This window comes from Acromyrmex echinatior, chromosome 7 (genome assembly GCF_024713525.1).
Source record: "Acromyrmex echinatior isolate Ae372 chromosome 7, ASM2471352v2, whole genome shotgun sequence".
Classification (NCBI taxonomy): Eukaryota; Metazoa; Arthropoda; class Insecta; order Hymenoptera; family Formicidae; genus Acromyrmex; species Acromyrmex echinatior.
The window spans coordinates 13,521,331-13,548,960 of record NC_141858.1 but is presented as its reverse complement, the minus strand read 5'-3'; the positions used below and the strand labels follow the sequence as shown (position 1 = coordinate 13,548,960).

General features: G+C 29.9%; 2 protein-coding genes across 5 annotated transcripts in view; both read left to right on the top strand.

Moving 5' to 3' along the window:
- Positions 1-533: 533 nt before the first annotated feature.
- Ddc (aromatic-L-amino-acid decarboxylase) lies at positions 534-12,591 on the top strand. The gene is made up of 11 exons (XM_011066542.2): positions 534-683; positions 4,503-4,596; positions 4,983-5,103; positions 5,304-5,417; positions 5,778-5,897; positions 6,018-6,147; positions 8,150-8,298; positions 8,608-8,719; positions 8,814-9,022; positions 9,171-9,371; positions 9,692-12,591. Exons 2-11 carry the CDS (start codon positions 4,517-4,519, stop codon positions 9,896-9,898), a joined length of 1,443 nt encoding a protein of 480 aa, XP_011064844.1. The 5' UTR covers positions 534-683; positions 4,503-4,516; the 3' UTR covers positions 9,899-12,591.
- Positions 12,592-14,851: 2,260 nt separating this feature from the next.
- The window catches only part of LOC105152326 (uncharacterized), a 163,412-nt gene continuing 150,633 nt past the window's right edge, over positions 14,852-27,630 (top strand). Inside the window, exons 1-2 of one of the 4 annotated variants that reach the window (XM_087407563.1) lie at positions 14,854-17,750; positions 19,087-19,297. The gene's annotated coding sequence lies outside the window, so the exon portion shown is untranslated. Of the gene's footprint in view, positions 19,298-27,630 lie in introns of all 4 variants that reach the window. The other 3 variants (XM_087407562.1, XM_011066540.2, XM_087407565.1) reach the window with 3 other exon arrangements.

Genomic DNA, 27,630 nt, shown 5'->3' with positions numbered 1-27,630 from the left:
ACGATGATAAGTTTTAATTATGTTTTGGAACACATTGTGAAGTTAATTATAGATAAATTAGTTAAGTTGTTAACGCTAGGTAATTTTTAGTAATGATTTCATTAGTTTAACATGTTCCTTTTGTAATTAAATAATGCAATAACACATTCTTCGCGTGAAGTTAAATAAACTCCGAAATTGTAAAACAGGTTTAAAACAGATTTCTATTATATTTAGAAAAACTTATCTTTGTTTTATTATTACGATCAACTTATTTACCGAATAATTGCACAAACAGATAATTGCACAAATAGGCAAATAAAATTAAATTGCTTCCTGTCGTAGCCAGAGTAAAAATTAATGCGTCGACCACCTACGCACAGTTAACCGAGTGACCAGCTGTTATCAATTGCGTATCCGTTATCGATCCTTGACCATTCGCGACGGGACGAGGCAAGCGAATCTCGACATGCGACATCATCGTGATTGGTCGGACAGTTCCTCTGGTGAACGACAAAGAGGTGGGGAGTTGCATAAAGCGCGGTACAAACGCGGATGGAGCGGCAATTCGTCGTGGAACACCAGTCGTGCGCACTCCACTAGCTCGCGGTATCATCTCGGGCACGTGGATATCATCGCTGTCAAGAAGGATTGTTCAGTAAATCACCAGATTATCGAGGTTCGCGAGTTATAATACTTCAAACGTAAGTCGAATACCAATTCAATTTCATCTAGAAGTAAAATGCATTTCTGTTTTTCTGAAGTATTCTATAGATGTATATATTTATGTCAGTGCTTATAAAATCGACGTTGTAGAATATACAATTTTAATTGTTATAGGCACTGTATGTAAGTACATACATTTGTAGTATTTTAGACAATCTTTAGAAGCTAATGAAAAGAAAATTTGATTAAATAAATCGTGTTATCTGCTACATCATATTTTCAAAGATAATTTTTACGATAGTGTCATTACTTGAGTGATGAGCTGCAGTGATAACTCACGGACCGTTTAATCATAATCTATAATTATATCTAAAAAAAACTATTGTTCGAAACAACAAATGACAAATGCTTTTATAACTTATTTTTTCAAGAATCTTCTTGCTATAATATTTTATTCGCAAATTTTGCACATTACTATAAACAATTATAATTTATTTGTAAAGTTAAAATTTAAAAAAAACATCGTACTTGAATAAACGTGAAAATATTCTATAATTATATGATAGAACGTAATGCGTAATTGCATTAAAATGTGTAACAAAAATAATAAACATTTTGAATGTATAACAATTATTTATAAAAAATGTATAACAAAATTTCTCTACATAATAAATTTATGTTCAATGTAAGTACATTTTAGTGTGTTTGATGAAAGGCTGAGTAATTTCAAAAGATTGTTTAAGCTCTCGAAAGTTCTATAACTGATGTCAAGGAACTTTAATAATAGCACTTGTTAGTCTCAAACGCGCACAAAGTATCCAAAATCAATTATTAAACTTAGTTTATAGCTTTTGTCATATAGCCCAACACAGTCTGATTGAAAAGCTAACTAAAACGCGTTAGCGTTAAATTAATCTGTTACATTCTTCAAAAACGATGATTAAAGAACAGATCGAATAGTATTTTGAGATTATCTAATATTTGCGAGAACTATTTTTGGTATATTGACGTGTTATAAATAGGAATTGCCGTCTGAATAATTGTACGAATAAGAGTAACATTTACAGCGGGTGCTATATTTGAGATCCACATAAATTTAACGCGAGTATTTCAATTGGTTTCATTCAGTGCATATAAATATAAATTTTTTTATTTTTTTTACGAGATTTTCACTATTCACTTTAATATTAATATCTTACAAGAAAACTCATCAACCGAAAGATCGCTAAGCTATATATATTAATAATAAAATAATTTACTAACTTTCTTTTATCAGAATTTATTATTAATATTATAAATACAGTGATATATTGTATTATCAATTCTATTACGACACAATGTCGAATGTGAGCGATAAAAGCAATATAAAAAAAGCGATAATATAGTAATCGTATTCAATAATTAATTACTAAATTAAATAACACATTAAATACTTTATTTAAAAAATGAGTGTTACTTAAAAGATGATGTCCAGTTCGACATTTAGCTTACACTATCTCTGGAATTTAAAGAAACAGATTAGTCATGATCATGATAAATATTTCACAAAATATAGCACACAAACGTTTTTGTATTAAATCTTGAATTTATAAATAAATTACGATTTAAATACACGACATGAGATACAAGTTAATAAATACAAAAAAATATTTTTTATAAATAAAATACGATCGAGTTACAACCGTCTTGTGTGTAGAATTATCTTGCAAGAATTATTCTATCTAGCAAAACGTTGCACCAGCTCAAATAAACAGATCGTAATGGCTTTACGATAACCCGATCAGAAAACAGCTCGATGATTCGTAATTATCTTTAATTACTAACGCGAAAAGCGCGTTCAGTTTCCTTCCGAGAAATATTCGCTGATATCAGAGCAAGTGGGGATTCCCTGACTACCGCGGGAGTTTCCTTTTTTTTCGCGTGAGAAACGAGTCTCTACATTTCTTCATTCTTTTTATCTTGCTTTTTCTCACGTGCCTCCAAGACGTTTCAAAATATTTAATTATTATTCTCTAAAGTATTTAATTATTCTATTCTCTCAAGTATTCTCGTAACAAATACAACAATATTATACGTACTTTAATTTCATATATCTTACAGTTTTTAATAACATAATTTTTATAATGTTAATATTATGAACAAGCTGTTGATTATCAAGCTCTTAATTACCAAGTTTAATTTCATTTGGAGTAAAAATTATTTTATATGAATGTAAATAAATTTTCTAATTATTCATAGATTTCTGTAGTTCAAATATCTTCTTTACAGTAATGATATTCTTTAACAAGTACTTTAATGAAAGAATAGTAATACACTGACTCCTACATTTTTTTCATTTCATTACTAAAATATTTATTAATAGAAATATAAAAGAAACGATTCAACATTTTGAAACGAAAATAATATTATTCTGTGCGGTAAGTTTACATAGATATCTTATTGACCACGTGCAAATCTGCAATGACACTTAAGAATTGATTATTAAAATTCAATTTCCATCTTTTGCGTTGCAATAGATATTTCGCAAGTATAACGTAACAATGAGTGGGTAAAAAAAACCATAACAGACAAAATCGCGTTTTGACGCGATAAACAGGCGGTGTTTGCCACAACAGCGATTCGAATGAAACCAGCTCCATGAAAATGAGTCATGGTCATTACAGCGAGTTCACTCTTACTTCTCTACGCGAAGGCGATTTTACTGATCGTCACAACCGTTCTTGCGATCTCGCTGTCCTTCTTTTTCCACTCTCGATTTCGCAGACACTCTAACTGGTAACATAAACACATATGCATCTCCCTCACCTACTGGCTACAGAGTTTCTCAAGACCTGCGTCATTAGCTTTAAATTACCAGTTATCGATACGCAGACTTATTAGACATTTCGTTTAAAAGACCAACATATTTATGTGTTATACTCATTTTTGCCATAATTTTTCTTGGAAAACAAGTATAATGTATTTTGATGCAATTAGTAATGCTATATCTTTTTTTAAAAGTTTTACGATAAATTTAAGTTATCAACTTCTTTATTGAACATTTACGGTTATGTATAAAGCAATAAAAAAAGAAGCTACAGACCTAATTCTCTTCTAAAATAGTAAGTTAAATTGATCTGACAGGATGATTCTTATAGTACTATTCCTGTTAATTTCAATTTTATCTATTTGCCAAATTTATAAAGACAGTAAAAGTTTTTTAGTAACCAGTGTAATTAAGATTAATGGAATTGCTAATCACATACAAAGTAACATACTGTATTTAACAAAAGAAACTGTGATAAAAAATATTGTTATCTTTATATCAATGACATTCATTCAAATTTTTATCTCACATTCGACAGATATAAATTATTATAAAGTAATAAATTATTAAGATAATTTTGACCCCGTTCCACTTATTAAGATAGTATTATGTGCAGCTCATGTGCTTATGCAACTTCTTGATAGTATCATCTTAATGCAATTTTCGCGCTTTAACTCCTCGTCATAGTGTCACTTTCTCTTTTTATCTGAAATTGTTGTTTTTCTTAACATATCCTTGAAGCAAAACAACTGCCTCACGTGCTTTCTATAAATTGTCACGGTCATCTTGATAGAGCAAGACTTATAGTCATTTGTATCTGTTCTCGTCACGTAACATGCGGAAACAATCGCTAATTATTTTCTAGGTGTTCCGATAAACGTTCAATCTTAAAAAAAAAAATAATAAAAACATTCATACATTGATTCAAAGCGCTCGTGCATTTGATATATCAAGGATACTAGAGAACCACACCTACCCCACTTGTTAATGCATAACAGCAAATAGATATTGTTATATCTCCCCCCATTATTAATCTCATCTAATATTACAGGTAGAAGACAAATTATGGATCCCGATAGCTTCAAGGATTACGCCAAGGAGATGGCGGAATACATTACAAATTATTTGGAAAATATTAGAGACAGGTAAGTTACAACACGCTGTAATTAAGAAATCGTTTAATGATAAACCTGAATTAAATAATGACCTATATATAAAAAAAAACGATTTTGCTGAAGTACCTAAAAATGTTGTTAAATACAGACTTGAAAATAATTTTGTCAAATCGTCAAAATAATTATGTAGCATGCTCAAATTAATTGCTAGAATAAATTTTTTGCAGCATTGCTCGATCAGCATGCTTAAGATTTCTACGTAATTATTGATGGTCCAACAAAATTATTTTCAAATCTATTTAGCTAATCTATTTAGGCATCTATCTATTTCAGCAAAATCATTCTTTCTATATATTACTTTGTATTTTTTATATAAATATGTATATCTCATACATGGAAATTTCATAAATTTCCAGGAAAGTATTGCCTACGGTGGAACCGGGATACATGAAACCCCTCTTGCCATCCGAAGCACCACAAACTCCTGAACAATGGCAGGATATAATGGCCGATATTGAAAGAGTAATAATGCCAGGAGTAAGTGAAGTTTTTAAATGTTACTACCATAAATCATCGATACATTAAGATAACGACAATTATAATAACGACTGACTCGTATATATACCGCAAAGCGAAATATAGCGATGCTAAAATTTTAAAAGTAGAGTATTTCATTATCGATACCTTCGATTTTTTGCACAAGTAGTTTAGAATTAAATTAAGATAAAATTATTTAGGTTACTCATTGGCACAGTCCAAAATTCCACGCATACTTTCCTACTGCGCAATCGTATCCCTCGATTCTGGCCGATATGTTAAGCGGAGCTATTGCATGCATTGGATTCACGTGGGTAAGTATAAAAAAACATGCAGTTGAAAAATGCGATTGCCTTATTCATTTCGAATAATTGTTATAAGCTTCACGTGTTCATGCTTTAACATTGTGTCACGCACATTTAATGTTCGCTGCATAGAATAAAATTCTTATTTATATCTCTTTTAAAAATAAATTTGTTTCTTGCAATAGATAGAAAAAAAGTGAAAGTAATATTAATTAATAAAAATAAAATTTCCTTTTGAAATACAATATGTTATTATTTTCGTGAAATATTGAAAATAATGTAAAGCAAAGAAACATATGAATGCAAAAATTAGACAATTGAAGATACATTCTTTCAGTCATTTTTTATTTAAAATATTCCGAATTCTAGATCGCGAGTCCGGCTTGTACAGAATTAGAAGTAATCGTATTGGATTGGCTAGGAAAAATGCTAAACTTGCCGAAAGAATTTCTTGCCTGTAGCGGTGGGAAAGGCGGTGGCGTCATTCAGGTAAATGACATTTCAGAAATAGCGTTACATTTATAAAAGATATCTCGATATCTAAAGGATATCATTGACTGACATACCTGAAAACAAGGAAGCTATCTATAATGTAATTTTCATCTATAGGGCACTGCTAGTGAAGCCACTTTGGTAGCGTTACTAGGAGCGAAGGCCAAGAAAATACAGCAAGTTAAAGAGCAGCATCCTGATTGGACGGAAAACGAGATCATCAGCAAACTAGTCGCATACTGTTCTTGTGAGTATATTGCAACATATATATTGCTACAGAAATTGTTACTGATACAAATTTATAAACGATCAAAACAAAGATACAATTATTTATTCAAATTTCCAGTCAAAAACAAATTTACGCTATATTCAGAGTAGCATAAATTGTTCATCGATCAATTCTTGTCTAATATTCTTTATCGAACAAATAAGCAGCACAATGAGCGTCAAGTGTGACGTATAGTTCAATGACTTTAAATAAACACTTGAACTATGACATATATCTCGATGAGTATTAAATACATGAACCATGACAGTCGCAGTTGAGCTTTATATATAGAAAAAAAATATAAAAAGATAGTGTTTTTTGTAAATTAAAAAAAGTCATTATAACGATTAATGTATAATACGTATTTATTACATTCTCTAATAAAGTATTGAATTTTATATTAAACGTTGCTGTTTAAATATAAAGTAATAATTAAAATTTTTTTTTCAAATAATGCTGTTATCCATCTTATATAATACTTTTCGTTTGTCATAATAATACGTATGTTAAAAAACTAATAATAAATTATTAATATCTCATACATAAATAATATACTTATAGATTAGTTTAAACGATCATCGTAAAAATATTTTTAAGATTTACAAAATATTATTTTTTTATTTTAATTGCGTCTCCATTTCTCTTCAACTTTTTTCAATATTATACAATCGCAAAAGTGCTAGAATTATGACAATGTACTGATTGGAGAGGGCAATTTTTTATTCGTATTTATTGCATTACCTCGGAGCGTATAGATATAATGCTGAAAAGTGTCCGGTCGCTTTCAGTGACCAGGCAATCACTGCAAAGGCATGTGAATAGAGGGGTTGAGAGGAATGGAGTGATAGGGTGAGTATATATGGGGTTCACGGCACTTCATCAAGCAGCACTTTGTCGCCATGGCAACTCGTAATAACCGCTCCAGTTATATTTCAGACCAAACTTTCTCTGCTATTCTCAACGCCCATAATAATTTCGTCGCACTTTATTCAAAATAAAAAATAAAAAAAAGAAAAATTTTCTAGAATTCTCCGATACGATGAATAATGCGGCCACAATTTTTCTCCGATTAAAAATATCGAGCGGAATAATATCATCAACGAGCACCGCTATTGTTCTATAAAAGAATGGAGAACTTTTTTACTCTTTTTTGGGCAATTATCGCGACTGAAGATGAGGTCGATAATTTGATCGATATCTATAAAAGAGATTACGAATATTGTTGAAAAACGATATGTTAAACAAAATTAAAATGTTTATCAAAATTAAAAGAATATATTCATTTATTTTCATGTAGCATATATCTTACAGTTTTGCAAGTTATTATAATTTTAAATAAATATTCAATATCAAGGCATCATATAAATTATAAATAATAATATAGAAGAATGTATGTTATAATTTGTAAATAATTTTATTTAGAAAAATATTATCTTGGCCGAGGATCGAACTAGGATTTCTTACATTCCGTACGAATGTCCTGAGCCTTTAGATCCGAGGCCTTAGTAATATTCTTCGCAATAACTAGCATATGTAGGAACAATTATTTTATTTCAGGCGATGTAAATAAACAATTACTAGCTTGTGATATTACTACAGTAGTCCAGTGAAGTTTACGTTTCAAGACCAAAAAATCATTTCGACGTGCAATTTAAAAAAGTAGATGTAAGATTTAAATTTACATAGAATTATACAATTACTTAAGAGCCAACTAGATTATTAAAGGGCATTTATCTCATACTGATTGTATAATCATCTGTATAAATATGAGATTCTTAATTCAAATAATTATAGTTTTAGGTATATGTTATTATAATTTTAAATAAATCTTTAATATCGGGGCATTATATAAATTACAGATAATAACATAATAATATAGAAAAATATGTTACGTCAAAACAATATTGCAGATTTTTTAAAAATCAAATAATTATAATAAATAAATCGCAAAATACGTGATGAAATATTGTATTTTTTCCAGGTCAAGCACATAGTTCGGTTGAACGCGCTGGACTTCTCGGTGGAGTAAAGTTCAGACAATTGGAAGTCGATGAAAAATATAAGCTGCGCGGCGACACATTTGCCGAAGCAATCAGAAAGGATAGAGAGCAGGGATTCATACCATTTTATGTAAGCTCAATTTATTCGATGTTCCTCTGTCGATCGAATATTCCATTACTTCTTTTATTTCTTTAAAGAAGGAGATAAAATTGCATAAAATTCAATGTACAATATAAATGTGAGATAACATAATATGAAGAGATAATGTAATATAATATGTATATTTTATATCACAAAAAAATATTGTCAATGTATTTAATAATTCTAAATAATTAACGTAAAGTGTAACATAACAAAAATGAAATTAATAAATTGAAATAAATAAATAAATTATTAAGAAATTAAAGTACTTAAAGATTTTAAATTGATCTTTGATAGGCTGTCGCTACTTTGGGTACCACTGTTAATTGCGCCTTTGATCGTCTCGATGAAATGGGTATTGTAGCAAATCGTGAAGACATTTGGTTGCATGTAGATGCCGCTTATGCAGGTATAAATTAATTCTCTCATTTTACAAAAATAATGATAATTTCTTCAAACAGTAATTCATAAAACAGAACTAAAACAAATCCATTTGTTTACAGGATCTTCTTTTATTTGCCCGGAATTTAGATATTTAATGAAAGGTATCGAATTGGCAGATTCATTCAATTTCAATCCGCATAAATGGATGTTAGTTAATTTCGATTGCTCTGCCATGTGGCTTAAGGATCCGACATACGTCATAAACGCTTTCAACGTTGATCCTTTGTACTTGAAGCACGATATGCAAGGTTCGGCACCGGATTATAGGGTAATTATATAATATTAAAAGTCTATTGAGTCTTTTAAAAGTCTATTAAGTTAATATAATCGAATTTACATTATGTAATTAATAAAATCAATTTAAAAAATAATTTATAAACGATGACTTTAATCGATATGAGCGTACTTTGTTACAGCATTGGCAGATTCCACTTGGACGCAGATTCCGATCTCTAAAACTGTGGTTCGTATTGAGACTCTATGGGGTCGAAAATCTTCAAAAGTTTATCAGGTCGCACGTCGCTCAAGCACACGAATTCGAAGCATTAGTTCTCTCCGACCCTCGCTTCGAAATCGTGGGCGAAGTTCTGATGGGATTGGTTTGTTTCCGATTGAAAGTAAGTCGATTATTTTTAAAAGTATATATGTACAAAAGATTTAGAATCTCTAAGTACTTTTTTTACTTATATTTAAAAATAATGATAAATATTTATTATCACTATAATGTAGACTAACTAATGTAGATTAACTATAATCTTGGTTTAAGTTACTCATTGCCTTCTTTTCTAATTCTTAGAACTAGAAAAAAAATGAAAATTAAGATTAAAATTAATTTGTTAGTAAAAGTGAGCATAATCGATTAATGACTGAAAAATATTATCATTATCAATAAAAAAAAAGTACGGAAATAGAAAAACTAATTCCATTACGATTACAGGGATCCAACGAACTCAATGAAACCCTATTAAAGAGAATCAATGGTGCAGGAAATATCCATCTTGTCCCATCTAAAATAAAGGACACGTATTTCCTGCGACTCGCCATCTGTTCTCGATTTAGCGAGAGCAAAGATATACAGTATTCCTGGAAAGAGATCAAGCTGAGAGCTAACGAAATCCTCGATGAGCAATCGCTTTCAAAGTGATGGCGCGCTCAGATAGCTCGCGGTTGCAGATCGCTGGCGCCCGCCACATGCAACCAATCCTAGTTACAAGTATTTCCTAAACCCAGCGGCTTTTAAGGACCAAGTAGGTAATAAAACAGCGAATGTGATTGAGCGATCAGGCAGTTATGCAATAAGTTAGTCTTAAAGTTAATCTATATTAGTGAAAATAAATATTTATTATTTTTAAATTATAATTTTTGCAAAAGTTTTTATATTACGATGTTGTATGTTTATATAATATTTCAAGAATGCAGGATTTATTTGCTGGCTAATGTATTCTAATTTAATAGACATTGGCCTAATTAATCAGATATTCATTAAAAATTGACAAATTGCACAACGAATAATAGTCACTTAGTAAAATTTTACTAAAATCAATTGCAGAATCAAAGAATTTAAATGCAGCATTATTTGGAACATAAATATCGAATATAGATATGTATTTCGAAATTTTGAGCAATACAATTCATTATTTAAATAAATATTATATCATATGTTTATACAAGTTAATAATTTTATAAAATAAAGAAAACTGTTAATCTTAATAATTGTAATCTCTCAACAAAAAATATTCTTCATAAATTTTATTTTGTGTTTTATTTCTATATATATATATATATATATATATATATATATATATACATATATATATGTATGTATGTATTCATATTTATATTTCATTACGCAACGAATGTAAATAGTTTACATGTTACAGATATACATATAATCGTGGAATCATATACTTCATTAAAGTTGCATTCCACTAAAAAAAGTACTTAGAGATTCTAAATTTTTTGTACATATACTTTTAAAAATAATTGATTTATTTTCAATCGGAAACAAATCAATCCCATCAGAAGTTCGCCCACGATTTCGAAACGAGAGACGAAGAGAACTAATACTTCGAATTCGTATGCTTAATAAACTTTTCGTTCAACGTTAAAATGAAAACATTGCCTTGTTATTTGCACATGTTATTAAGCGATTTAGATATATTTACATTACTAATAATGTATTTAACATAAACGGTCTTGTTTCCAATTTTATTATTATATTATATTTATTCATCGAATTGTAAAAAGATAATTTATATAATGAGATAAAGCACTGTACACAAAATATTGGTAAACAGGTGACAAACGTAGAGCAAAATCTCAAAATACATTGCAAATTTTATAAAGCGATAGGTGTATAAATATAAATTTGTTTGATTGTATCATCACGTAAAATAATTTTATTTACGTAAAGAGTTCTATGCGCAGAAATATGTTTTAAAATAACTGTTACTTTAGGAATTGGTTGTGCAGCCTGCTGGGATTCGTGTTAACAACATAATAGATGTAATGCAATATTATGTGTCTCCTTGTGCCACTTTTGCTGGTACACTATCAATGTTACTATATAAATTCCTTATATAAGCAACATCCTTGTAAGTACATTATGTAGTGAAAGTCACGCAAATTGTTATTACAAAGTTGCGCATTGATATAAACGGGGCATAATATTAAAAATGCGTAAAATATTCTTCAAATCACATATCTCTACATAAGCAAGATGATTATTTATTATTTTATAAACATAAAAAATTATACGTATAAAATTATTTGTCTGTAAAATAATTTTAACTCGTTAATTAATATGTGAAGAGTGAAATACGACTAATTATTTAATTTTCACGACGAGAAATAATTTTGCGAAATTGGATTTTCCATCGAAATGTTTAGATTCAAACGTCTATGAAGAATTAAATTTCATTTTAAAATCCCATTATTATAATGTAATCTTCGTGCATGTTGAAATTATTAGTATGTAGGAATTATAGGGTATCATAAACGCATGTTATGTATATAAATGTTATAAATATAAATGATTATAAACATGTTAGAAAAAGTTGTAAAATTGACGTACGTAACATATCTTTATCTTTTTTTTTACATATATTTTTTGTTTCTCTAAACTCTTTACTTTAAATCTCTACTTTCAAATATTCTCGAGTCATTATATCGTCGTTCGAATAAGTTAAAAAATAAATACGTGTAATATTGTAATGTCTTTCAAATGACGAAGTAATTGAATTATTATAATATATGTATAATATGCGCATTATAATGCTGTAATGTTGTGCTGCAACAGAGACAATAATAATAATAGAATTAATCAACAAGATATAATCTGTCAAAAATGACATTCGAACATCTAAGAACAAGATAGGAAAAAAAAAGAATTTGAATAATTATTAAAATGATTGCTACACCATTATCATGATGTTCACAGATAAAAATATAAAAGTAAACAATAACGAAAATACAAATGTCCAAAATTTATCGTTATTTAATTATAATATAACAATATAATAAAATTTGTCATGCCAAACTATTAAGCAATAATTTTATTATAGCTCAAATATTTTATTAAGCTGCAATTTTAGTAATTTTACACAAAAAAGTTGATTAACATTAATCTAAAGCAACGATTTCAATCGTTGTGGGACCAATGAATAATTTGCTATAAACAAAGCAATTGTATTTTTGTTAAAATATTGTTCATTAAAATAGTATAAAATGTATTATTAAATACAATATATGTCGATATAATTGAGATTATTGAGAATTCAACTATTAAACTGTTAATGTCGACCAAAGTAGATTAATAAATGATCCGATTCACTCTCATCTCTTTTTCATTAATAATATGTCCTCATCTCTCTCATAATAAAACAATTCTATTAAATTAAAAATTAACAAAAAGAAGAGCATAAGATATTCTTTGTAATTATATTTAATATATAATTACGTTTATAAATAATTTAGACGTTTCGGCCACAATCTGGCCATCTTCAGTAAAATTACAAATAAAACACAGAATTTACATAAATTTAACATTAAATTCAGTGGTCAAAATATAAATATACGTCAATCATTCTTTTCTCTTATAAAAGTACATTGTAAAATGTGGTTGCAGAGCCAATTATTATATTGCAAATTATATAGCACAAGAATTGCCAGATTCTAATTAAAAAAATTATAATATCGTTAAAATCTTCTAGTCAATTTAACATGTTCTATTAAATTATACAATTATTATATGTAAAGCAATGTTTTGCGAGTACAAAAGATATACTTGTATTAATGAAAAATATTAAATATTAATATACAATTTGTATACCGTGCATCATTAAAAAGATTATTCTGTTAATAGGTTTATACATCGAATTTATCGAAGATTACTAGAAATTGCTGTCGTGACCGATCATCGATGTGACGTAATTTGCACATAATAAAAAATTTCATTATATAAATTATGATTAAAATAATTGGAAACTATAATAAAATCAATGCATAAAATAAACTATATACATACTAAATATTCTATTTGAATATAATATTATTTTTACATAAAGAGAACTTCAAAAATAAAAATAAAGAAACTTGTAAATTTATTAAATTGAATGTAAAACTACATTTTAAGATATTCAGAATTTAAAAAATACATCTCTTCAAATTATGCATATAAATAAAGGTAGCATGGGTTTCTTGCCGTTGCCATCAGAGAGCATTATATGTATCATTTCTGAGACTTGATACAGGAATCTTTTCTATCGATACAAACATGTAACTCTCGATTTCTTCTGTCGATTAAAGAAATTTCTAAATTATTGAAATTGGGAAGAACTGACAATGCAATAAAAAATATCGGATATAAATTCTAGATTAATAATAGATATCTAGATTAATAAATGATAGGTTTAAAAAATGAGAAAAATTATTATTTAAGATGAATAAAAAAGTTACGTAATTAAAACAAATGGAAACTTCTACAAATGGAAACTTTTTAATAATAAAAGAACGCGATAAAAATAAAATTTATATAAATAAGTAAATAACATAAAAGTCAAATAAATAAAAATATATTTTTATCTAAGTTATATTTAGACATTAAAAATATATACAGATATTACCAATAATTTGATAATTTATCAATACTTTTCTCAAATTAATCTTAATTAATCCTAATCCTAAATTAATTGCATACATTTCCTCGTTAATCATATGCTCATTCTACTAGATAATACTACATTTGATTAGATAAGAATACACAGAATCAACTATTAAATAAGAAACACAAGCTTATTAAAAAACTAAATATATATTTCAACTCTTCATTCATTATCTTATCAGAATTATTCATCGACAAAGTTAATGAAGCATTAACTTAACAACTATTTTATTTTGCTTGGCACTTAGTTCAATGAGATTATTAGTGTCTGAATCAAGCAGATGTTAGTGTAGGTGTTAAGAAAATATTCGAGTGTCTGGAATGACAGAAACCACCGGTAGTAATAAGCGGAAAACATATGAGAAATAGCAGTAGGATTAACGACCGTGACGCGATATTCTTTCTTTTCGAACGACAGGCAGTAGATTCCAAGAGAGAGATGCACTTCAGAAACGCGCTAAACGAGTCATAAAGGAGTGACAGGCGAGAGCTAGAGCTACCTAATAGAGGTTTATATAGCTTCGAGATATTTCATTCTGTTAATATGACACGATGATAATAAACCGCTCTTGTGAGTCCATCTCGCGTTTCCTAATGTATTCATAGAATTTATCAAGTAAGTTCATTTAAGTTGTTGGAAGATTATCAGAACATTCCATTTACTTTCACATTGACATTTAAAAAATTATATTAAGCTAATGTCAATTTTTATTGTAGTTATATTATTATTTTTATCATTCGTATGTAATATGAAATAAAATGATGACATTGTAAATTGCAAGAGATGATAAACAAAGATAAAAATTGAAAACAGATAGTTCGCAAAATTGATATTTAAAAGGTCATCATTCTATGTGTAATGTACTTGCATAATAATAAATTCATATATATATATATATATATATATATATATCATTACAATAATTTCATCTATAATCAAGTATTTTCAAACATCAATAATTCGCTAACATATTTCTTATAATTTGGTGGACAAAATTTTCAAGGAATAATCAACAGAATAATATCTCCGCATGTTACGATAATGTCTTCGAAAGTTAAATATTTTTGGCATTGAATAGAAATGACATCACAAGACTTCCCTTGAAATAAAACCTGCGTCCCAGAAGCGCGATCAACAGATTAAATTAGATTAAAATTATAGCACATCATAAATTACGATAATATTACACGATAGTCCACGAATCTGTTTTAACATGCCGTTTCGTCGCTCGAGGAGGTTGAAGATAAAAGGTCCTCGGGTATTGAAATTTGTCGACTGACACCCGATATATCTGCCCCCTCCCCTCCCCATTATTCTTAACGTGAGACAGCTATTAACGGTCCACTAAACAATCAATAGCGATGCTGGTAACTGAAGCATATCGTGAAGTGCATAAACGAAGTGGTAAACGAAATGAGAATTGCCGTTTTTCCGCGACGTTAAGCTATAATCAACTGAACTGTGAATTGACTAATAAGAAGGAAGAGAAGAAAGGAATGAACGAGGAAGTGTTAATCCCTTCGTTTCGAGAGTAATAAAATACAGTTTACATATTTATTTCGTAAACTAATTCGATTATAAAGACATTGTTCCAGATCTCTACGATTCCAAAACTTTTCGGAAAATTCATGTATTAGAAAAAAATGTGTCATATGTTGATGCTAATCAAATTTACATTTTAATTTTAAATAAGATGTACCTAATAATTTTTTCACAGACTGGAAATAAAAAAAAAGAACGAAAGAAGAAACGCTTTTTTAGACAATGCTTCTTCATTTAAAACACTAATTCCATTTTCTTTATCTGCAATTATTAATATTTGTCAAGATTTTTAAAATCCTTTTACATTTAATATTTTCATGATTCAAAATATGGAAAGTAGCAGAGAAAATATTTAGTCAAGTAGTAAAATAAAAGACATCAGCATATAATTACTAATTACTAATTCCCTTGTGAGACTGTTTCAATGGATTGATGATAATAGCAAAGTTGAGAGAATGACACGAGGATGAATACCAATTATGATGCAATGAAGACAGTAAGTATGTGCGAAAAATCGTGTCCCGATTTCAAGTGTCTACTCACTTATGCATTATAAATTCCGATTGTTTAATGTACGCCGCTCGCGTTCACGCTCGTCGTCGTGAAACCAGATCCGGAAAAGATATAACAGGTTTATCTCGCATGACTCGTAGGACGGGGTCTCAAACGGGGATAATAAGGTGAGTGCGTTCGGCATGTATGTACACGTACGTGTGCGTGTGCAAAAACAGGTGCGCTTCATTTATCGCGTCAAAATAGGCGAGATTCTTTCCGTGGGATGTAATTATTTCCTGATGGATATTGATTTATGCTACAACCCTTGTCGAAGAGAGAGAAAGGGCCACTATATAGCGAGAATGAGTGATGAGCGTAAAAAATGTGACACGTGTATCAAATTAAAAATCCCATTCTTTCAGAACGTGTATTAACAAGGTTTGAATATTCTATATTTCAGAAAATAATTATTATTATACTTAAAAATTTAATTAATTTATTCGTGTTTTTATTTCTTCTTTCCACTTTAAAGCTCCACTAATTTTGTATTGATCGAACTGTCTACAATAGTTTGTAAATACAACAGAAACACTCTGGAATTTTTGTGTCGATACCCTTTGGGATAAACATCCGTACTTGGTTAACGCAAAAATTACAGGTAGGCACTGGTTCGAGTGGAATCGCTAATTGCACCGCACAACGGGTGTTAAACCAGCCAGTGTACATCACGCTTCTTTGATTCTGATGGAATTCTGACGGAACAATAATAAGCCGTCGCGTCGATCTCATCTAACAAGCCTACATACGCGATCTTAAGATGTTATATTTCGCATTACCTCAGTTTACTTCAGTCTTAAACGGATATTTTGCTGTAACGGATAACGCCTCATTAACTCAGCATCAACCAGTTCAACACGTCTTCGCTCGCGCGTAAGAAGTCATGACATGGAAAGAACAGTTTTATTGAAGTATCAAAAAATAAATAAATAAATAAAAATCTTTTAAATTATCAAATTAATTATGTAGGACGTTCAAATTACTAGAACGCTAAAATATTTTGCAACATTATATTTATCTTGCTTGAATCTTCTACATAATTATTTTGATTTCAACAAAATGAATTTCGGATCTGTATCTAAATCTAAATTTTTAATCTAAATTTTATCTCAGCAAAATCGTTCTTTCCGTGTACTAATAAAAAAACATACGTTAAAGAAATGTAAGAATTAGCGATATGTACATTTTCTCCATCTTTTAGTTCTTACAGTTTAGTTCTTTAAGCGACGTTACGTGTAGAAAAAAAAAATAGAATTTTCCAAATTAATAGCAAAGGAAATATGTGCTTCTTAACTATTACGATTCTCTACAGGCATCGAATTTTGCGAAAACGATCGCTGAGTAATTCCTAAGACCTCTGCGACCGTAACGCGACGTGACGTTTTGACGAACGCCTGTCGCTCCAGCCGCGGTGCGAGTAAGTAAGTGGCCAAGGCAACGGTCCCAGACAGACAGACAGAAGCACCGAGGCACCTGTCCCTCCACTCTTGAGTACGTACTGCGAGGAGGGGCCCGGACAGGCACTGGATATACCCCGCTCTGCGATTCAGTACCCCGCGCACGCTCATGCTGATAAGACCTTATTCTAATCACTTGTCCACCTGATAGGAAGCAAGGCGCCGCATGCCGTCGCTTAACGCGCGCGACAGACCGCTCGATCTCGAGACGAGGGCGAAACCGTCCACGCGTGCACACTATCAGTGTCCGTGTCACGTTCCCATGTGTGTGCGTTGATCGCTGGTACGACACTCTTTAATCTCCCACGCTTTAGTGCGCGCGTCGCATGCTCTCGGCATCATTTTCGCGATAGCCGCGCGTCGCTCCTCCCGGAAGCGTCATGTAGACGATGATGAGCAGGTGCCAAGCACATCGGTGCCGCTGGCGTCGATGTTCGAGTTACATTATTACGTTGCTGCACGCGAAACATTCCAAGTAATACAAGTCAAGAGTTAAATAATAATAATTTCCTTTGTTTTTGACTAATTGATTATCAAAGGATTGTTATTAATATATGTTACATACGTATAAAGGAAAGAACGATTTTAGCAAAAAATTTTGCTAAATATATAGATTTGAAAATTTTGTTGGGCCGTCAAAATAATTACATTAGAAATTACAAAATGATAAGCGAGAAATTTTGATATTCTAGAGAAAGCAATCAGTTTGAATTTCCAACAAAATTAATTTAATGGTCCAAGAAAATTATTTTTAGATCTGTATTACGGCAAAATTTAGATCTTTTGGCAAAATCATTCTCTTCGTATAGTTTTCTTTCTAAAATCGTTTCACACAGAATGATACAGAATTTGTAAATGTTTTAAAAACAATTCACTTTTTACTCTTTATTTTTTATAATTACAATTTTTAATGTAAACTATTTCCAAATCCAATATCTTCGCGCAATGACCTAATCGAATTTCTATTACATACACAGTAAACATATGTGCTAAGCAAAATAATGTAGATTATTATAAATATAGAAGATATAGATAAATTCCGTATATTTTAATGGTTATTTAAGTACACACACGTATTCTGCCAATGATAATCAGCTGATCAGGAATTATCAGCTCTATGTACAATTTAAAAGAGATACTTAGTTTTACAATCGTGAGATACATAATTTAATGATAAATATACATATAAATACGCCAAACACGTTTGAATGAGAATAATTTCTTTCATTAAGCTAAAATAATTCGAATAAAAAAAAATTCCTAAGAACTTTGAATTTAATGAAATTCAATATTGAAAATTCGAGAGAAGTGCTCGAGATAAGAATTACTTACATAATATGAAATTTTTGCAATACCGTTTATCTAGATATGGTGAACGCTAAGGTCACGATATCTTCTTCTTAACAATTAATGAAAAAAAAAAAGGATAACGTGACTTTAATGTTCACTGTATCTGGATCCACGTTATTGCAAAAACTTCCTATTATTCAAATTTACCGTAATATTATTATATTTTCCTTCTTACTTTCTCTGATAACGCTTCTAGGTTGTTAATAATATATGCGACAAAATTTTAAGAAACTCGATTGATCATCGTTTCCTTTTAATCTCCATTATAGATCACGAAGTAAAAGCGACGTTGTGAGTGTGCAAAACTGCGAAACTATGTGTGTAATTCTTCCGTAAAAAATGTGTTGTGCACTTTGCTCCGAAAGTATTAAAAGTGACCAGCCGAAATACGAGTGATTCATCAATCCATGTCCGATGATCAAATATTGAAAAAGTTCCATGGAAATTGGATAATTTAATAGGCACTACGAAATGAAAAAGGTACGAAATGTGAATTTTTCAGAAGATCGCGACTGGAAAGTTGAGAGCGCAGAAATAAAATAAATTCCATTTATTTGTTCACGGTTTATAAGATTCGCTCTATGAGTTCGTATTTAAAAAAACAGATATTGTAATTCCGTCAATAATTCGAGATACAAATTTAAATTTAATCTCGTTAGGCAATTATAATATTTTTACGCAAAATACATAACATAGAATTAAAATGTATGAGAATAGATAATTTCGGGACAGCAAAATCAGAAAATTAATATAATATATGTATAACATATAAAAAATGTAACCCAAATGCGTGGTAATCACGATAATTATTCGAATAAATGTCTATGCAAATACGAGATAACTGCATCGCTGCATACTGCCATTGAATACACTTGCTATCTCTGATATTTGCACGCGATTACTCATCGACAATTGTTGCGTCATTAGCCGCACGCAATTGTTTCTGCTGCGAGAAGATACTTATCCACACCGAGAAATTTGAAACAAAATAAATGCATTGCTGCGTGTACTTCGAAGTAAACGCAACGTGAGTTACCTCAAATCCTTCATCTACAAAGAATAGAAAATGCGATCTTACTCGGAAACTATCGCATTCACTTATCTAGAATTTTTTTCTTTAACAATAAATTTCAAAAATTATTTGTTCAATTTGCAAATTTGAATTAAATATCGAAAATACAAATCTTGAATTTCTTTATGAGATCTGATTTTTAAGAGAAGAATCGTAAAAGATAGAATTGTAAAAGAAAGGATGAATCAATGCAAATCGGCGAATAATTTGAAATTTTGTATAGTTTCAATGTAGTAATAAATTATTCCGTTAATGATCTGTTTGTGATATAAATTATTAAATGTAAAAACGCGATTTACGTATAACGATGTGTTGTTATGTTAATGCTCTCTAGAGCAACAACTTCCCTGGAATTTCAGCAATTTCTATCAGGCTGTTATGTCGCGTGCGTGTTATGATGTAAAAAAGCCATAAATATTATCTCTAATTCTATCTTTTCTTATCTTATTTGTTTGTTTCTGTCCTCTTTAAAGTTTTTTCTCTCTCTCGATAAAAATAAGAATTTATATAGAATTAACATTTTTTGATAATATTATTTGAAAAAAGAATGTTAAAAACGAACGATTTCTGAAAAAAGTAAAGGAAATAGTAATTTTTGTAGATTACGACCTCCTGGATAAAGTTACAAAAAAGTTGTGACGTTTGGGGAGCACACCTTGAAAATTGAACAGGAACATTGAAAATTTGAATAAATGTTCATGTTCAATTTTTGGGCCCTTTTTTTAATATTTTTCTTTTAACATAATTAATTAATTAAAAGAAGGATATATAAATTGTAAATATTTATCTAGATAAATTAAAATGTGATTGAAACTTTCATGTAAATGACAAAATATTGTAAAACTAAAAATACATTTTAATACATTATTAAAATTTTTAAACATAAAACTTCTCAATAAGCATACAAAAAGATAATGAAATAAATGCTCGCAAAAATTGTTTTATTAAACAACTCTTAAATGATAAACATTATTGTACTACATTGCACAATATTATTAATTGTCTCGAGACTATGTTGATTATGATTTTTATTGTATAAAGAAGAGATCAATAATAATTGTACAAAATGTACAATAATATTGATTGTCTAAGCAGCGCTTTACTTTTATTATTTATATTCTCAATTTTGTCGTACAGCATAAATATAAATACTCGCACATAATTAAAGCTGAGGAAAAATAAACACTCTCAATAAGGTAAAAGCATTCAACTTCCTTGTTCTCAGAATTGCCATTATAGCAAATGTACCGTTATGTTCTTTGACGATGTATCTGCACCGGTATCGAATGTTGATTTAACGCGATCGAGAAACGTAAGAGTTTATAATGTACAATTTATAATGCTTATTGTTTGTAAATTTCAATTTCTATCAATATGATAAATGTAATAAATTAACAGACATTAAACATATGTTAATTTCCAACTTTTGTAAACATCAATTTTAAAATACGGAGCTTACAAAGAGAAATAAATATTGTATATCTATTTTTAAAATTTTTTAAATATGAAATAATTTAAAATTTAAATGAAGTTAAAATTTAAATGAAGTTAAAATTTAAATGAAGTTAAGTAAAAATCTCAAAATACATAGTTTCCAAAATCGCATTCGTGCTAATATTCAAGAAAAGAGAAGGATCTTGAATATTAAAGAGGAAAGATTTGAATATTATTTCATCGTTCTGCGGAGATCTGAAGAATACTCAATTATATGCGTACGGTTCGCATCCATTTTTCTACAAACGATTAATTTATGGAGCAATGCGGGAAGTCGGCGATAAACGAACGCCTTTCCATTCTTCGCGGTGCATTTCCTCATTCATATTGCGAGCGCCCACGTTCAGCCGTTGCGGCCATTTTACGGCACGCACTTATTTACGTTAACGAGCCGTGTAACGAAACTCGTGTAGCGCATAATCCGACGATTCCCAGCCCAATTTGCCACTAAACAAAACGCATTCCTCGCAACGTCACGTTCCTCGCTTCTACGCGCACGTCCCTCCAGCGTCCGTGATTTAACGAGGGCTCCGATCTTGCCGCAGAAATTCCCGATCGCTATCGTCCATGGGAAGCAGCAATTATTCACCCCCATCTGATTACTATTAATTAGTGACTAATTACTTTCTTCGCGGACCGCCCCACATGAACTGATTAAATAAACTACCAATTGCTCACGATGGGCATCAAAGAAGTTTAACGAACCCGAATGTGCGTTTCCCTGTTCAATCCTTCTCCGCATTTTACCCTGAAAATAAATCTTTCAGTGATAATTTAAAATATTAACAATAAATTTATTACAAACAGGAAATTGACAAGCATTAGTAAATAAAAATTCACGTGCGCAAGTTGTAAAATATTTTTTCACATTTCAAATATTTTCTCTTTAATAATCAAATTTTATGTTTTTTATTATTTAAAACTGAATGTATGATATTTCTATGGCATAAAACTTTCATAAATGTATGCTGAAATAGTATCATATTTTAGGCATACAATGTAATAATACAATGTAATAATAAATTATCAAATCTTATTTCAGAAAAAATTATTATTTTAAAAAGTAAACCATGCCCTCTTAAGGCTGCTAAAGATTAAAGATTATTCAAAATCAATGTAAACCTTGTTGAAATAAAATAAGAAAAACTTTTAAGTAAAGCGATAAATTTTTTAACAATTAAATAAAAAGATGTATTTTTTATTGAACTAAGAAAAAATTTATTATGCAAATTTCAGGATGTCAATGCAGCATTTATTTACAATTGCCATCGGCAATGCTAATTGTCGCCATAACATTACTTAAGGAATTCATCTATTGAGACTATTGAATCAATAGAGGCCGGTGATAACTTCCAATTGATTCTAGTCACTTAGACACGTGCCTTCATTTGATTCTCGTTATTTGTCCACAACTTTTCACGGTTTTTATCAATGTTTAAAATGTGAAAGTGTTCTTTTCAGTACAAAAAAAAAACCATTTTCAATAAAAATCATTTAAAAAATACGGTACATTGAAATCATTTATTCTTCCAAAAAATTTAATCGCATTTTTTAATTAGATCTAGTTTTTCATTTTCTGATTAACTCGTAGATTAGAATTAAATCAATTAACCTCACTTAATTTAATGATGTAAAAATGTAAAAATTATATTCTTTTAGTGATAATTAATTACTGATAATTTCGTAGTGTGGTAATTTTAAAAGTTATTCATTACAACTATTAGTGATTAATTATGATAAAAAAATACAATTTTTATCATTAGATTAAGACTAATCATCTAACTCAAAGGGAAAATATATAATCATTTTAAATAAATAAATTTATATCCAGAAATTTATTTTTTATTTCTACAAGTTCTCAACCAAACTTTCTGAAAACAATTATTTTCTTGCTCAAAAGAAAGATGGATAAATGCGGTATTTCAACAGTAGAAAATCAAACCGATCTCGTCTAAGCCTCATAATACGGTCGCTCGTTCACCAAACACCGTCCGTTTCTTAACATGTGCATGCTAACGCGGTGTAAATTTGACGAAATCTAGCTAGATGCTTCGAAGAACTAGTCTCATGAGGAGGTAAACACACCGTTCAATGCTCCATATGAAAACAGGAATTCAAAGTGGTGTAATTTCAATGGGCGTTACATATATATACACACATACATACATACATACATATACACACACACACACACACACAAATTATATAGATATGGAATTATACGTCTAACTGCTCATTGAAAAATGATTTATTCATATAGTAATCAAAATTAAATTATTGTTTATACTCGTTGGCCTTCCAGTTCTTTTTTTATACAGCTCTAATCAAAAATATTATGAGTATGATATTAATTATTAGGTGTTGGAATTAATTCGTAGCGTTTTTTAATGAAAGAATGTTATTTATTTCACATGAGCATTAAAAAATACATTAATGAAAGTACTTCCCATCACTTGTAAAACGCTACGAATTAATTCCAACACCTAATATTATTTAATATTTCAGTTCAAAAATTAATTGATAGTATTTGTTACGAATTATCTTTTCAAAAACTCTTTAAATTTATATATTATGTCCGTAATTAATAGGAACTAGAATAGAGCGGGGATATTTGAACATAGGGATTTGTTTTAAAGATTTCACTGTTTTTTGAAAATTTTCGAAAACGTAACGTTGTCGTCATCGTTGTGTCGTCGTTGTCCATCGTCTCCCCCCCCCCTCTTCTCTCTCTCTCTCTCTCTCTCTCTCTCTCGTACACGTGCACACACACATACATTCGCACTCTGTCTCTATTTATCTCATGTATATCAATAATTATGACATATGTATGTTATTAACGTTCATTTATAATGCAACTTTAAATGTAATATTAATTAAATGAAGTTTTGTGCATTGTGAAAAGCAGCTTAATGGACACAATGATTTATACAATGATGTATGTGTCACATCTACGATTCAAAAAATCTGAAAATCTGAAATGGAAATCCCTTTTCTGAATCTCCAGATCTCGGTATTGGCTGCACCAATTTTATTTGGATTGACAAATTTTGGATTTCGAAAAATACTGATGACATTATTATAATAAAAGTGTTTTTAGATTTTTGATGGCGATTTTAATTTCTGAGTAATTTTAATCTAAAGTTTGCTAATAACTCTATAACATAAAGCGTGATAACGTCGCGAATTTGACAACGGCATATATACGCAATGACATTCATATGTCAAGCGGCCTGTTTTATGCATTATTTTTATGCATTATCGTCGCGACGCTACCAAGTCGCTTGATAAATACGAAACTATAAGAGTTTAAACTGCATTGCTGCAATTTTATTTCAATATATCGCGAAAATAAATAAGTCAACATTCTACATTATTTAAAGTCGACATCTCTATTAAAAATGTTTAATAATATGCGTTTTTTGCAACGTTTTCCAGTTCAACTTGCGAAATACAAGAGTCGCGATATTGTTATTCCGTATTGGATTCAAAACCTGTTTGGACACTCTCGTTTCGAAGTAATTCAAGTCTTTAATATTCTTGCCAACATAACATATTACTTTCTCCACTACGTTGGCATATTTGTTATGTCAAATTATAATTTAAGTTTCATCTCGTATTCAACCCTCGTTTCCCATTCACGTTCTAACGAGAGATTTGCGATGGATAAGCTTGAAAAATCAATTTCACAAAACTGCTCAAATCCAGAAAGATCGACATAAAGATGTCCTTTAAATAACAAATATGGAATAGATTAACTTGCAACACTTGATATAGATCAATTTAGTTGATAGTTACAGGATATTTTGTTAGTCATTAACTATTAATCAGTAGCTAAAAACTGCTTTCCTGTTTTTAATATTCTGGATTAACTACAAAGTTATTGACGACGATATGAGTCTAATTACAATAAGGCTAATTTATTGACCCGCTATAATCGATATGGCCGTATTAAATACGTCTTATTATATTGAGGAACAAATTTATGATTGGGTTTTGTTGCATTTAGCTGCATTAACATTGTATTAAAAAATACGCAACGACACAAACGACAAATAGAACAAGTACTTTGATAACTAGATTAATAAAGCAAGATCCTTAACGTATTTGTTTTGTTGGTATGTCCACTATGTGGACATACATCTGCCTTCAATCTGCCGTAAAATATATTTCTTTAAGCAGCATTTCTCTCGCGGCTCTTATCGACAGACATCGCGACTCTCGGCATGAAATCGGCCGTCTCTAATAATACACTATCCAATTCACTTAATCGCAAATAATTACGGAGCTTCGTGTACCAACAACGGTAAAGCCGGCGTTTCAAGAGTATCTTGTATATCGCGCGGCTGTATAATTTCCGATTCAACCACCGATATCGTCGATCATTACATGCTCTACGAACTATTCCGGACTAATCTACAATTTCTATCACACAAAAATGTACATCATCATGTTTCTTACGCACCTCCGCATCAAGGGAATCCTGTCATTCGGAACTTGTGCCTTAGACATTCTTCCATTTCTATTGCTTTGCATAATATACATTCTATATAAAAATTAATTTAGGAAATTTCTAAAGTACAGGAAATATAAAATAAAAAATTTATATAAAATTTGTATAAAAGTAAAAAATTATAATTTGTCAAAAAAGGAAATTATATTTTATAGTGAAAAAAATGAACATAATAGAATAACGTTTTTATCTTTAAAATTTTTCTAATATACTTGTTATATATTATTTAATTTAAATAATATATAACTTTGAAAATACAAAAATAATAATTATAATATATATTTACATTTTTAATATTTACATTTTAATATTTACAATTTTTTAAATAATGAACATTTTATTACAATTGTGTTGGAAGAGGAGCATTCTCTCTTTATTATCATTTCTTCTTCTTAGATTCATTTTTTTTTCTCTGTCATTGATTACCATAAAATAACTCATTAAAAAAAATACCCGCTGTTCTTATCTCGTGCATTTTCTTACAGAATTTCGAAAAAATTTTTAATATACAGCATCGTAGGCGTGTAAACACGCGGTGCGCTACAAAAGTGAATGCAAATGATTTATCTCGCTTCTCGCCCACGCTTTTAACCCTGACCCCGAGAATTGTCCCGCGATAGGTGTCCTCTTTTGATTCCCTCGCATGCGTCTTGCTCTGGCGTGTAATGTGTCGCGGACACATTATTATTCGTCACGGACATTATCAAGCTCTTACATAAAATCATTATCACGATACGTTTTCTTCACTATGATTATACGGTCAGTAATGCTTATCATGTCAATTATCTCGATAAGTCATCCCGAAAAACGCTTACAATTATTAATAAAATTCATCTTAAAATTTTCTTTTGAATCACACAGGCAATCAAAAGAAATATTTCCAGCGTCACTCTTAAATATTAAAATTATCTTCGTTTCCATTATTTCATGCAGAATGATCCCAGAACGTATTCTCGATCAGCTGTGATCATTAATGTGACACGTGATACCGGATGACATTAAATGTGGAGTCGGTGCAAGTCGGTAACAGGGCGCCTGCTGTCTTTGACCTTAATACACGGAGATGCCGAGGCCAAAGACCTTGCCATTGAGTTTGGCAATAATCGAAGTTGACGTTGGCGATTGCCTGATTCGGTATTGGTGCAACGGCGCAAATGACTTTTACGAAAATTGCAAGTGACACTTCGGCAGAATCTTTACTGTATCTTGCGAAATGTAATGAGAACGTTTTAAAATTAATTGCAGACATTTGGCAAATTTATTTTTATATAAATGATTATTTATTAACGAAACAAAATGAATTTTCGATATTTTACAAGACGATTTTATTGTAAGTATTGTTTTATTGAAACATATTTTCATATCAAGCAAAGCAACGCCAAGTGCATAAAAAATACAAAACAAGCCGATTGATTGCTTGATATACTTTATCTGCAAAATTTTGATACTAACAAACTTTAGAAAAAAAAAAATTACTCAGAAACTAAAACCACAATTAGAAATCTACAAATATTTTTATTACATAATGTCATCAGTATCTTTCGATTAAGACTGATCCGAATAAAATTGCCACCGACACCGAAATTTGGGGATCGAGACCTGAAAAGAAACCATTTCATATTTTCAGATTTTTTTCAGTCGCACATGTAACACATACATGTAAAGCATTTTGTTTATTAAGCTGCCTTTCACAATGTCTTCATTCAATTAATATTACATTAAAATTAGCAATATAAG

Excerpts from the sequence above, each read along its gene's own strand:
- Ddc (XM_011066542.2), top strand. The coding sequence starts at position 4,517 with ATGGATCCCGATAGCTTCAAGGATTACGCCAAGGAGATGGCGGAATAC. Across the intron at positions 8,299-8,607 it reads AGGGATTCATACCATTTTAT|GCTGTCGCTACTTTGGGTAC; the intron begins GTAAGCTCAATT and ends GATCTTTGATAG. Across the intron at positions 8,720-8,813 it reads TGTAGATGCCGCTTATGCAG|GATCTTCTTTTATTTGCCCG; the intron begins GTATAAATTAAT and ends ATTTGTTTACAG.